Below are 14,207 nucleotides of genomic sequence, written 5' to 3' on the forward strand. Positions count from 1 at the left end.
AAATATTCACTAACCCTTAAATATTCATATTAACCTCAACCTAATCTTTAAAATAAATAAATAAATAAAAAAGCACATAGTGATGTGCGTCAGCTACCTACCTATATGGCAAAAGTCACTGAAACTCTCTCAACAGCACAACAGCGCCCGCCCACTTTTTCAGCTGCCTTGGTTCTGTTCCTATTAACCAAACCAACCAGCTCCAAAGTGAATGACAACATTGCAAAAACATATTTGAAATTCAGCCAAAAGGCTAAGGTAGCCTACAACACTGAGGGTATGAACTACAATCCAATGAAGCATTGCTAATGACATAATTGAAATAAAACCATGAAAAAACAATTGATTTAAAGTATAGGCTACTGCAAAATATCTGGATGTATACAAATTAGGGCTGTTGATTTAATGCATTAATTGAAATTCTATAAAGAATAATGTGCTTAAAAATAAATATGGCAATTAATCTTGCCTCCTGATGGTAAATTCCACAATAAAAGTACAGATTTTCTTAGCATAGGACCAATTCAAGCTTGAAGTACATCTGTTTTTACGAGCCACGTGAATAAGTGGTAGCTTGCCTCAACAAACCTCACAAGCAGTGTAGCAAAACATTGATTCACAAAAATGTATTTTGAAAAATTTCTTAAAACCACATTTTTGTATTGTCCAAGCCAAAATAATGCAATGAATTCTCTATTTAGTGGCCTTTCTCAGCATATAATATGTGATTAATTAATCTGCATGTCAGGTAATTTGATGAATTTTAATCGATTAACAGCCCTAATAGAATTATAAAAGTAGATTGATAGTGTACAGAGACCGACTTGATTGTGTTATTTGTACTGCGTCATGGAAATGACAGTCACTACTAGGCACTTGTGCCATGGTTTGTTAGGTGAGATTCTCTGATTGGTGGATTTTTCCTCTCTAGATCATGCGTAGTGTAGCTCTTCATCAGGAATTCTGCTAATGAACACGATATTTAAAAATTACGTTGAAATAAAAGACTCTGTTTCAGCAGAAGCATTTACCCATGTTGAACAACCTCGGAGCTCACGGTAGGTGTGTCTTTAAATGGTATCGTAAATAATCACTTTCACTTCCAGAACTAGACTATGGAGCTCTATTAGTGCCCGATTTCATTTATCAGTCAAGGATACACATTTTCTGAAATATCAGTTTTTATTATTCAATGTTACCTGGTTCTTTGGTATATCAAAACAAAACAAATACAGGCATACCAAAAAGTCAAGAGTTGATTTACATCTCCTCTGGAATTATATAATCTTTTCTAAGGTCTAGTCTTCTCACAACACCTTGCTCCATTAGCTCATCTGATCCAAATGGAAACTCTCCATTTCCTGAGATGTCATATTCCTTCTCTTCCTCCTCAGAGATGGATGACAGAAGCACATCCTGCAGTTTCCCATCACCCAGCGCTGATTCATTTATGTTGGAACTTTCATCCATCGTTTCATTTACTATAATTGAGGTCTTCACGAAAACCTCACCTTTCTGGAGACCTTCCCCCATTCCCTGAATGTTCATTGACCAGTTACTCTGATCAATGATCTTATTCTGCATCACCCTGTCTCCTGACCAACCCATGGATGCAACTTCAGTCCTGTGGTTCTTCAATCCTTCAAACTGCTCAAAATCCTGCCTGTTCTCTTTGGCTTTAAACCTTGCATATACTTCTGGCTTTTCAGACCCCACAAAGCTCTCACTATTAGCCATTAGAATCTCCACATCTTCTTGTTTCTCTACATCTTTTGCTTTTCGTTCCTTTTCTCGAAGTACTGTGCTGGTGTGAGACTCATGCGGTCTCTTAGCATGGCCCTCAGAGGGTGCAGGTGTTACAGAAGAGATGTAGTCCTTGTGGGTGTGTGACCTCTGTGGCTCTTTGGCCAATCTGTCTTCAAACCAGTTAACATCATCATTCTGAAATGCCAAAAGAGAGGAGTCCAAAGTTGAGGAAGCCAAAGTTGAGAGAGGAGATGGATTAGGGAAACCTGCTTGATCACTGCTTACGAATCCTGACAAAGACGACAAAAAATATTTCCTTATTCCTGCAGCTCAGAGTTGTGAGTGCTAATTTTATAAAGTAATCAAATTAATCTATGCTTTAGAGCTACATTCTTATAAATATAAAAGTGCATGGAAAAGCTGAAAACCTTGTGAGCACTCATTAGCTAACAGTGTAAAAATGTTATATATTAAAAAGATAAATAAAAGGCCTGAAAGCACTGAAAAAAGAAAAAAGTATTTGTTGGATCTACTTAAAATCCATACATGGCATTTTTGAATCACACCAAGTAAATTCAAAGATTACCAGTTTAATGAACAATTGAAAATCGGGGTTTGGTGCACAGATATAATTCAACTTTAAATATGCAGCATGTCACAGACAGTAGCAATTTCTCTGAGACAGTGCAACTTTTTTACCATACCATAATTGTACTATATTTGACTATTTTTAGTATTTTGTTATTTTGCTAACATGTTTTTGCATTTATGAGCAAGTATGTGACTTTATCATATCTGTTTATGTAGGTCTACTCTTTATTTCATATGTTGTGATATACAAAATTTCAGATTTGTATGGGTTTAGCCTGAAAGGTATGTAAATGTTAACGAGAACTGAAATAGGAATTTACAATGGCCTTGTATAAAAATAATAATAATAATAATAATAATAATAATAATAAGACACCGAGATGGCACTCTGCCTCCTCATCACTGGGAGAGTCACATGATGCTATGCAAGGGTTGATCGCTTGAAGGCGAGCTCTACTTAAACTTGGCTACAATTATCCTTAAGCAATATTAACCTGTGAGACTGTAATAGTTTTGTTTGCTAAACTGCTGGGAGGGCAGGATGACTAAATTCATAACTGTCGGCCTGTGGGGACATTAAAAATCACTTACGTTCTCAAGCGTCAGACACCTTGCAGAATCAAGATGCCAGAGGTCCAGTTGGTGACAGCAGTGAGCTTCATGACGTAGATCAGGATATCTATAACATTTATGCAGCGCTGACAAAAATCACGACTGACATGGAGGGCCTTGCAGAAATATATTGAGCGATCACGTCTATATAGGCAAAACTTTCCACCCTGATCACAAGAATGGACTACGTTGAAAAACGGGTCGAGTTTCTGGAGTCGGCCGAAAGAGCTGCTACCAAGGCTGATGTGGAACGTGTGTTGGAAAAACTAGAGGATATGGAAAATTGGAGCAGGCAATAATAATAATATTTGTATCGTTGGAATTTCCGAGGGAAAGGAAGGTCAGGATATGGGGAAGTTTTAGGACAGACTTATTCAGAATTTAATCAACACAGCGGGCCTCCGGCTCGAGATCACAGAGCGCACGCACAGAGCTCTCGGTCAGTTTCCCGGGTTGGGTGACAGACCCCGATCCATCCTGGCAAGATTCTTGCGGTCGGCTGACAGAGACTTTGTTCTACGAGTGGTGAGAAATAAAGGCGAGTTATGCTGGGAGGAACACACCATTGTCGTTTTTCCGGACTCCGCTAAATCAACTCAAGCCAAGCAGGACACATTCAAAGAGTGTCAAAAATTGATGCACCAACAGAAGGTAAGCTTCGCACTGCTTTATCCCGGCTATGCTTAGAATTGACGGCAAGGATGGGCACAAGACTTTTACATGCCCACGACAAGCTATGGCCTTCATTAAATCAATGGTGTGAGTGGGTCATTTTGTCTGCACTCAGTCAACAATACAGACTACAAATTATGTACTTTACTGATGCAGCCTGAGAGGGTTTGCCCTACCGTAGCTTTTCAACCTGGCGCCTTTCAGTGGCCCAAGCAAGGCATTTAGGCATTTTATTCCAGAAGATTTAAGAGATTAAGTTAGTTATTTTGACCCATAAATGAAAAGTTTCTCAAGTGATGTTGATAGGTGGGCTTCATTACATTTGTCTCTGGTTGGGAAGGTCAATGTTATAAAAATGTATTATATCCCCAAATGTAATTATCTACTGCAGTCTCTCCCTCTAGAAGTTCCTCTTTTTTATTATATATAATTTTATAATATATCCAATTCTTTTAGTTGGAATGGTAAATTACCTCAGTTGCATTTCAGTAAGTTGCATAGATCAATTGACAAAGGAGGTTTAGGCCTCCCCAAACTGTTGTTTTATTACTATGCTTTAAATCTAAGCCACCTAGCCTATTGATCTCTTCCACGAGAAAGAGCCCCTCCCTGGTACAACATTGAACAAGCGGTCATTGTTCTAATCTCACCATTGCTAAGTCTTTCTATTAAATTGCCTAGAGAAGCAAACATGCATCCCATTATTTCACACTTGCATTTAGTATGGACAAAGGTTTTTTTGCATGTTCAATTCTGATACTTACCTAAATGTTTCCTTAAGTATATGTGATGAACCACAAAGTATGTATTAACAACTCCTACTTTTGCTGGAAAGAATGGATCATGTTGCTACACTTGGTGACCTTTATGAAAATGGAGATTTGAGATCATTTGAAAATATAAAATCGCAGCAATTTGGGATTTCTAAGTCTCAATTTTTCATGTATTCACAGTAGCACCATTTACTTTGTACCATTTTTGGTGGTAGTGCACAGCTCCCTAAGGCTGCTGACACTTTTTTTGGTGCTCACAGCCATTGGAAAGGGTCATGAAGCATCAGTGTATTACTCCTCATTGTGATGGAGACTATTGGAGGTATTGGAGGATGGGGAGTGGGAAAGATGCAAGGGTACGCCTTATTCGGTTTAAGATTTTGCATCATTTCTATTGGACTCCCTCTAGATTGTTTAGGCTTGTTTTGAAAGACACCTGCTGGTGATGTCAGTTGGAGACAGTCCATGCTCTGTGGTTCTGCACTAAGATTCAAGAATTCTGGTTAAGAGTCCAGAATTGTATCTGTGAGGCACAAGATACTCTTTCATTGTGCCCTAGACTATGTTTAGTGGGTGATGGGGCAGTTCTTATAGTAGGTGACAAATATATAAAAAACAGGGTCCAAAGTAGCGTTGGCAGACAGAATAATCTTACAGGATGGAAGTCAAAAGTCACTACCTCATTTCAAGAATGGTTCACTGAATTGGGCAGGGTGGAAGCATTTGAAAAGATGTCTTATACACAGCTTGGCAGACTTGACTTGTATGGGAAGAAATGGGACAAATACTTGACCCTTCTGGAGGGCTCTCAGTGAGGACCATGTGGAAAGTAACATGTTTGTGGTTGAATTTGTAAATCGTATCCTTCGTGGAATTTTTAATTTATCCTTTTCTTTATTTGTTGATGTGTATATTTATAAATACACACACACACACACACACACACACACACACACACACACACACTTTTTTTGACCACAGGATGTTGTTGAGGGTTGGGAGGGGGATAATCAGTGTTAAAAGGGCATAATTGATTGATTTGATTCATGCATATTGTAATTTAAGTTATGTAATATATTAAGAATCAATAAAAAACGTAATCAGAAAAAAAGTCCACCACACGCCACTGGGGGGTTGCATATGAGAAAGTGCGAGCGTGATCAACGGTGTTTCCGCGACTGCTACCAGGTCATTGAATAACGTATAACATGCGAGTAAGGGCAGGAGGTGGCGTTTCTGGTGCCCCCGCAAGGGAGTTGGTGCCCTATGCAGACTTCGTAATATGCGTATAAGAAGTGCCTGTACTGATGCTTGTACTTGCCTTCATATATTATTTGTTTGGTCTCAGTCTGATTACAGACAGAATCACAGCAGTTGCAGACAGAGTCTTGACCGAACACAGAGATCCACCTAGTGTGAAAGAAAGAAATGGAGAGATGGGAAAATGAAAAAGGAATCTTTAAGTTAAAAACCTATTATAGAAACCCAAAATTTAAAGAGATAAGAGCCATTTGAGATTCTTCATATGCTTGTTAACCTGTTGTTTGTGTTGCTATAGAAGCAAGACTTCTGTATTGGACTAGGGCCTCCAGCAGAAACAGAGAGCTCACAATGGAGTGTGACCTAGAACAGAAAAATCACATTAAGTCAGTTACTCAAAAAAACTAATTCACTACAAATTGCTAATTACGGATCTAAAATGTTATTCAGATTACTCAGATTACTTGGTTTAAAAAGTAATAACATTACTAATCAAGTTACTTTTTAAAACATGTGCGCCCCCCTCCCCCCCAATTTCTTTTGTTTTGTTTTTCTACTCCAATTCAAAATAATGTCTATGTTTCAACCTTGTTCATAGTCAAATGCAAATTGTACACATGGCACCTCACGTTTTTCCTCTTACAGGGAACACATTTATATGCACACCAATACTCTGATTACTCCCAAAAATCTGCTCATTTAAAAAAAAAAAAAAAAAAAAGAAATCCGACAAAAGCAAGAAAACTGCATTTACATGATATTTGAAATAATGTAGATCACCGACAAAAGCCTGAAATTGTGGGCAAAACAGAGCTCGCTCCCGTGAGCAACGATTGCAATGTATGAAATATCAAAGACGTGATTTGAGAGAAGCGCAGATGCGTCACTGATGTCAGCAAGATATCTAGAATGATAAATATCTGGACCTGTCTGCGACTCCAAATCGTGCAGTGTGAAATATATATTTTGATTGAATACAACTGCAGCGTTGACCTACAGCCAATGAGAGAGCAAGAAACCGGCATGGGAAGTTTCAGTGGGAGGAGTCCTGATGTACCTGCAATAGAACATCAACTAGCATGGCTGCGGTATCAAGAACGTCTCATTGGACCTAAGAAATGGAGTAAAAATTTGTGGCACAATGGCAGGAGCACCAGTGCATATTTATTTTTCATCTGAACTATACCACAACCGGGTGGAGAAAGAGAAGAGTTGGAGATAAATTGCCAATTCTCTTGGACAGTCAGGTAAGCAAATAGGTCGATTTTTCATTAGGAGGTACTTTTTCTATGTTGTGAAACGTAATTTGGAGTCATCGGGGATTCGTCAATAGTGAAATGTTTTGTAATGTGTTCACACCGGTCGCGGATTCGTCGTGTAATTTGAAAGCGCTACGACTTCAGTGACAAGACAGACGTGTAATATGAATGGTACCACGATCCGACGTCTTTGAAAGTAGTGTAGTGTGTAGGAGGCATTAGGGGGCACACACCCATCAAGCGGTCACAGAAATGTGAAGACATACATTTGAACATAATTTATGTTTTAAAAAGCATGCTACATAAATAATTTTTTATAAATATGTATGACCCAAGTAATGTTTACAAGAATAATAAATTGAATGTGTTACACTCACTACACAATTAATTAGATTACAGTTACTAATTACTTTATCAGGTTACACCCAACACTCTTTAGAAGATGAAGAAATGCAAAGTGATGTAACAAAGAGATGTATATCCACCCACAAGTGTGAGCAAATACATTCTATACACAACTGAAAAAATAAACAAACATACCCGAGCATCAGGAGCCTCAATAAACTGGAAAGCACCAAAGGAGAACTGAACAACATTATCTGCTTTGGAGAACCTGAATCTAGAAACACCAGGATTTTTACGGCTCTCCTGTAAACAACTGGGTGTGTGGGAGAAAGCAAGAAAGTGAGTGAGTTTTTGTGTGCTAATGTCAGTCAGTCTTATATAGTCAGATAAAGATTAATCTTACCCGTAATTGTCTATGATGCTGTATTTGGTCTTGCTCAAAGTGTTGATCGTAGTCACATAACAGTGGTTAATAAAGAGCTTGACACCAAGGTAATGATGTCCAGATGAGATCTGAACATTCACCTTCTGACCCAGCAAGTACACAGCAGACCTAACTGGAGACGACCAGGAGTCTAGAGCACAGGCAAACACACAAATATAGATTCGTAGGACCATTATTATAATTTGATATAGTGACTATGAAAAAAAATAATAATAATAATCCAAGAGTTTGACTCTTAGACATTGCTTGGATTGGTGTACGGAATTGTGTAGAGCAGTGTTTCCCATCCTTTTTTCTTCACGACTAAACATTTCTACAGCACACCACTAACACACGCTAACCACCATCAATATTTTTCCTTTTCAAGAACTTGTCCATGTTTTCTGTCTGTCTTAGTAGTGATTTTTGGAGCATCAATTTTGGCATCCATTCACTTGCATTGTATGGACCAAAAGCGCTGAGAATTTAGTCTAAATATCTTCATTTGAGTTCAAAGAAAGTCATAGACATCTGGAATGTCATAAGGGTGAGAAAATTATAAGAATTTTCATTTTTGGGTGGACTGTCCCGTAAAAGGTTATTCAAAGCAGACAGGAATCATAGCATTAGTTCCAGTTGTTCAAATCTATTTCATCTAAATTTGTTCATACAGTGTAAGACTGTGATTGCACTTGCCCGTGATCCACCAGTTGTGCTTACCATCCATTAGCTGGATCCTAAAGTCACCCAAGCGGCTCCTGATGTTTTTGTACAACAGTGTCTGCCAAGTTGGTCGTACAACCAGACGGTCCACATGATGATGCCTGTGTAAAGACCCATAGAACACTGTTTCTCAAACAGCACAGCACAAGACTGAGAAACACTGGCATAAAGGGTTGCGAGATGGGGTCATTGACAAATAAGGTAGTCCGAGATAATAAAAATTAGAAATCTTTTAAAAATTCTAGTTTCAAAACACACATTAAATTCGTAGAAACGTAATCTTTACGTCCAATTGGGTTTCACATATTTTATAAAACATTTATTGCATGGTCTACAAAGTGTACATGAATATTTATTTATCTTTTAAATGATTTAGTTAACAAATTTTCCAAGATTGTTCTTTTTTTCTGGTCACATGATTACAAATACGCAACCTACAACAGTGCATTCAGAAAGTATTCAGACACCTTAATTTTTTTCACATTTTGTCATGTTAAATTAGAATTTTTTTCACATTCATTTCACAGATTTTTGACCAAAAAACTGAAATATCAAATTGACATAATTATTCAGACCCTTAACTAAGCACTTAGTTGAAGCACCTTTAGCAGCGATTACACCCTCAAGTCTTTTTGGGTATGATGCTACAAGCTTTCACACCTGGATTTGGGGATTTTCTGCCATTCTCCTCTGCAGATTGTCTCAAGCTCTGTCAGGCTGGATGGGGGCCGTTGGTGGACAGTAATTTTCAGGTCAATCCAGAGCCTTGTATTGCATCGTCTTGGCTGTGTGCTTGATGTCATTGTCCTGTTGGAAGGTGAACCTCCGGCCCAGTCTCTATATTTTGCTGCATTCAGCTTTCCTTCAACCCTGACCAGTCCCCCAGTCCCTGCTGCTGAAAAACATCCTGAGAGCATGATGCTTAGGGCCAAAAAGTTCAATCTTCGTTTTAAATTCAAATGAGCTTTATTGGCATGACTTGTGCAGTATTGCCAAAGCATTGGCCATTACATGAGCAAAGAACAAAATAATGATTATATAGTACATAAAGAAAATATCAATCAATCAATCAATCAATCAATAAATACTTTTTTTTTAAAACAAATAAATGATTGATTTAAAAAAAAAGTACATACATTCAGACATGTTAAGATAGAATATTTCTGACTTTAGTTTTGTCCGCTGGCTGACTCTTAGTTTGTGGCAAGCTGCAACATATTTTGCTGCTGTTGTGATCAAGCTGGAGTTTTCTCCCAAAATATGTCTTAATTTTTCAGGATTTGATAATGCCATAAAATTTGGTGCTATTTGTTGTAATTGTGTAAAGTAGACCGATCGGATGTTGTGATAGTGATCACAGTGCAGCAGGAAGTGTTCTTCTGTCTCCAACAGTGAACGCAGTCCCTGCTCTCGTGGCTGCCATCTCTGTCTGTGCCGTCCTCTCTCTATAGCCAGACAGTGATCACTCAGTCTGTACTTGCATAGTGTTTTTCTCACTTTATGCTCTTTCACACAGCTCAGGTATTCTGCTGGTTTGTAATCTCTTTTCAGGTGTAAATAGAGTGCCATCTTTTGTGATTTAGTGGCATCTCTCCAATAGGCAATGTCATTTTGTTTTTGTAATTGTATAATTTGGTTGGGCCAGATTATGCTGTGCTGGTTTGGATGTAATTTCAGCACCAGCTGTGAAAGGGCACTCCTGTGCCGGTTCTGCTCCTGGCACAGCAGGGCTTCAGCCTGGTATGAGCTCGGATCACTGCATTTTAGGTGCTTGTAGAATTTCAGAGCTTCATTTCATCTGACTAGAGAATCTTGTTTCTCACAGTCATTTAGGTACTTTTTTGCAAATTCCAAGTGGGATTTCATGTCTTCCATGGATGAGAGGCTGCCATAAGGCCCAGATTGGTGAAGTGTTGCAGTGATGGTTGTCCTTCTACAAGTTTCTCCCATCTGGTTGAGCTCTCTGAAGCTCAACCAGACTGATTATCAGGTTCTTGGTAACCTCTTACCAAGGCCCCCCTTGCCGATTGCTCAGTTTGGCCAGGCGGTCAGCTCTAGGAAGAGTCCTGGTTGTTCCAAATGTCATCCATTTAAAATTTATGGAGGCCACTTGGTGCTCTTGGTAACCTTCAAGCCAAAATGTTGAAGCCTTCCCCATTTCTGCGCTTCGACACAATCCTGTCTCTGAGCTCTGCAGGTTCCTTTGAACTCCTGGTTTGGTTTTTGCTCTGATATGCATTTTTAGCTGTGAGATGTTATATATAGACAGGTGTGTGCCTTTCCAAATCATGTCCAATCAATTGAATTTGCAATAGGTGGACTCAAATCAGTGTAGAAAAATCTCAAAGATGATTCAGAGAAACGGGACGCACCCAAGCTAAATTCCAAGTATCATAGCAAAGGGTCTGAATACTTATGTCAATGTGATGTTTCAGTTTTCTCTTTTTAATACATTTTCAAGGTTTTAAAAATATTTGTTTTTTGCTTTGTCATTATGGGGTATGGAGTGCAGATTAGTGTGAAAAACAATATTTAAGCATTTTAGCAAAAGAATGCAACATTACAAAATGTGAAAAAATTAAGGGGTCAGATTACACCAGATTACTTTAATTTTGTGGACAAAGGTTTTTCAAATACTCAACTTTTTTTTAAACAAAACTGTTTCTCTGCTTATTCTTAAAGTAATAACACAAGATAAATCTGCACTATTCATTATAACATTTTCTTTTTCAAGGTCTCTCCTCCCCCAGTTCATCTAAAAATGATAAATCTCTGATCATTTACTCAACTTTTATGACTTTCGTCTGCAGAACACAATTCAAGATATTCTGATGGAGAAATTATGTGAATATATCCATAAAATGCAAGATAATGTGGTCCAACACTTCCAAGCTCCAAAAAGGAAGCATGAAGGTAACTCCAGTGATTTAATCAAAGTCTTCTAAAGCCATTTAGAACAGACCAAAATGTAACTCCATGTAAAAAAAAAAATTTTTTAAAAAAAACGCTTGACACGTGTACGGATCTCTGTGTCATACATCAAGCACCTTTATGTGCTTTTTGGAGCTTTAAAGTGTTGGACACCATTGACTTGCATTCCATGGACAAGCACACATCATACACCATTTTGTTTGTGTTTTCCAGAAATAAAAAAAAAAGTCAAACGACTTGTTAGTAAATTAGAGAATTATATTTTTGGGGTAATCTATTCCTTTAACTAATACCTTAGAACAACTTAGTGGGCCCCCATGCCCAGTGTTTGTATTAATAAATACAAATGATAAAATACTGAGTTTCCTCATTTTTATGATTGATTCATAAGTAACCTTTTTCTTGTTCTCGAGTACAAAGGAAAAAAAAAGAAATAAATCATGAATGTACAGCCTCTTTTAATAGTTTCTATTCTCTGTCATTTGTATTGTTCATTTTTATTTACAGCTCTGAACAAATCAAGAGACCACTGCAGTAATTAATAATAATAGCCAATTATTTAAATCATAACTGTAGTGGAAGACAGTTACTTATATTTTGTATTTTAAATAATCTTGTTACATGTATTCCTGTTACTCCTAAACCCTGTTTATAGGTAAGTGTCCTTCACAAAGACGAATCTTCCCCATTCCAGCCTTGCTGAAGTACCCCCTGACCATCACAGATCCTCCACCAAATTTAAAAGTGGGTGCGAGACACTGTGGCTTGAAGGCCTCTCCAGGTCTCAGTCTAAACGTTAGATGACCAGGTGGAGGATCGGTGATGACCCTGGAAGAAAACTTGCTTCCTTCTGCTCTGACAATGTTCCCCAACTCTGAGGATTGTTTTTTTTCCAGCAGGACAATGCTCAATATCACACAGCCAGGTCTAACAATGTGTGGATGGAGGACCACTGGATCAAGACCCTGTCATGGCCAGCCCAATCTCCAGACCTGAACCCCATTGAAAACCTCTGGAATGTGATCAAGAGGAAGATGGATGGCCACAAGCCGTCAAAGCTGAGCTGCTAGAATTATTGTGCCAAGAGTGGCATAAAGTCACCCAACAGCAATGTGAAAGACTGGTTGAGAGCGTGCCAAGATGAATGACAGCTGTGATTGAAACTCAGGGTTATTCCACCAAATATTAATTTCTGAACTCTTACCTAAATTTAAAACATTAGTGTTGTGTTTATAATGAATGTGAATTTATTTTCTTTGCATTATTCCAGGTCTGGAAACACTGCATATTTTTTGTTATTTTGAACAGTAAAATCAATGCAAATAAATGCTCTAAGTGACAATATTTTTGTCAATACTTTATAGAATAAAACTAAAATATAAATTTTACTCAAACACATACCTTTAGATAGTAAATCCAGAGAAACTTAAAATGTTGCAGTGGTCTCTTAATTGTTTCCAGAGCTTTATGTATTGACATGTAACTTGCTCATGTCAGTAAACACATGTTACCTATTAAAGCGACACTCCACGCGCACATTCACTGGAGACCGGGAAGGGTGTCGGTGTGACAGCGGCACGTAATGAAGCACAAATTTGTAGAGGATAGAATCAGGAAGCACCTTTTAGATTAAAAGAGACGTGTTATTCCTAAGAACTGACGAAAGATAAGAAATGGGTGTCTTTTGCTATGAAATGTCACCTGTTGTTCACTCTGGCAGTCCGTGAGCGCGTAGGTGAAGAGCAGTTCGTCGTGTGCCTCAAAAACTCCGTTACTTTTGCAGGTTTGTCCGAGCGTCAGCTCCTCAGCACCATAGAAATTCTTCTTCGCCCTTAAGACCAAACCGGTCTTAGAGCAGGTCGCAGACACGCCCGGGAGACGATTTAATTCAGGTAGGTAATCCTCGCCAGGTGGGACCCTCGCAGATATTCGGCCGGGTTGTTCAGGGATCCACACAGCAGGTAACGACCAGCGTTGATTCGTGTGTGTGTGTGTGAACGGATCGCGCAGTACACGTTTTACAGGATGTTTCTCGTGTGATGTTTGTGGCTGATCGACTTTCTCATCTAATATGGATAGTGAGGATGCACTATGGATTAATCGTGGGCCAAAGAAAAACACTAGAATTGAATTTAGAAGTATGCACGTAAGAGTGATCACGTTCATATTAAAAAGATGGTGAGAAAGACTATTTATAAATCTACAAGCACGTTAGCTTATGCTTCAGGTAGCGTGTATCCTGCATGTGGACACTGCTCAATCAAAAGGGCTCTTTGAGAAAGGTCCAGTTGGTGATAAGATGTGATTGGTCTTGGGTTGATTGATTTCCGCTGGCACGTTGGTCGCTAGAGGGCGCTACATGCGTTCAAAAACAGCAGCCGTATTTTCATATTAAATGTCACGAGAAAGTCTTGTTTCTATAATATAATTTGAAAATCAGTGCAAAAAAAAATAATATATAGAGAAAAGTAGGACAGAATATGATAGCAGTTACAAAGCCACATCGATTCCTCATATTTTTCGGCTAACACTGTGCGTCTGTAGTCGCTAGATGGCGCCACAAGGCTTCAAACGTTGGTGAATGACATAAAGCTATGAACCAAGGTTAGTAACGATATTATTGGGCGAATTCCAAATGAAAGCGAACCCTATGCCCTACTCCCTTCGAAAGACAGGTCTCTTGAATGTGGGCACTCTAACGGCAACATGGAAGTACCCTTCACTAATAGTCTTGTAAATTGACTCTTCGTGAAAAAGTTTTTACTTTTGTTTGGAACGAACTTTCGAGTGGCATCCCCTTCCCGCATTGCCCTTCAAGGGCGCAAAATTGCCGTTTGGAAAACGCCCTACTTCTGAATTGTAACGAGAGCC

The 14,207-nt window shown here is 38.6% G+C and overlaps 1 protein-coding gene across 1 annotated transcript; it reads right to left on the bottom strand.

Annotated features, from left to right (window-relative positions):
• Positions 1-1,260: 1,260 nt before the first annotated feature.
• LOC127617498 (uncharacterized) lies at positions 1,261-13,502 on the bottom strand. Its single transcript, XM_052089473.1, has 8 exons — positions 13,038-13,502; positions 12,848-12,957; positions 8,403-8,506; positions 7,662-7,833; positions 7,454-7,571; positions 5,932-6,017; positions 5,716-5,804; positions 1,261-2,036 (listed from the first exon to the last, which is right to left on the bottom strand). The coding sequence occupies exons 1-8, from the start codon at positions 13,500-13,502 to the stop codon at positions 1,261-1,263; spliced, it is 1,920 nt and encodes a 639-aa protein (XP_051945433.1).
• Between the last annotated feature and the right edge of the window lie 705 nt (positions 13,503-14,207).

This window comes from Xyrauchen texanus, chromosome 24 (assembly GCF_025860055.1).
Source record: "Xyrauchen texanus isolate HMW12.3.18 chromosome 24, RBS_HiC_50CHRs, whole genome shotgun sequence".
NCBI classification, from domain to species: Eukaryota; Metazoa; Chordata; class Actinopteri; order Cypriniformes; family Catostomidae; genus Xyrauchen; species Xyrauchen texanus.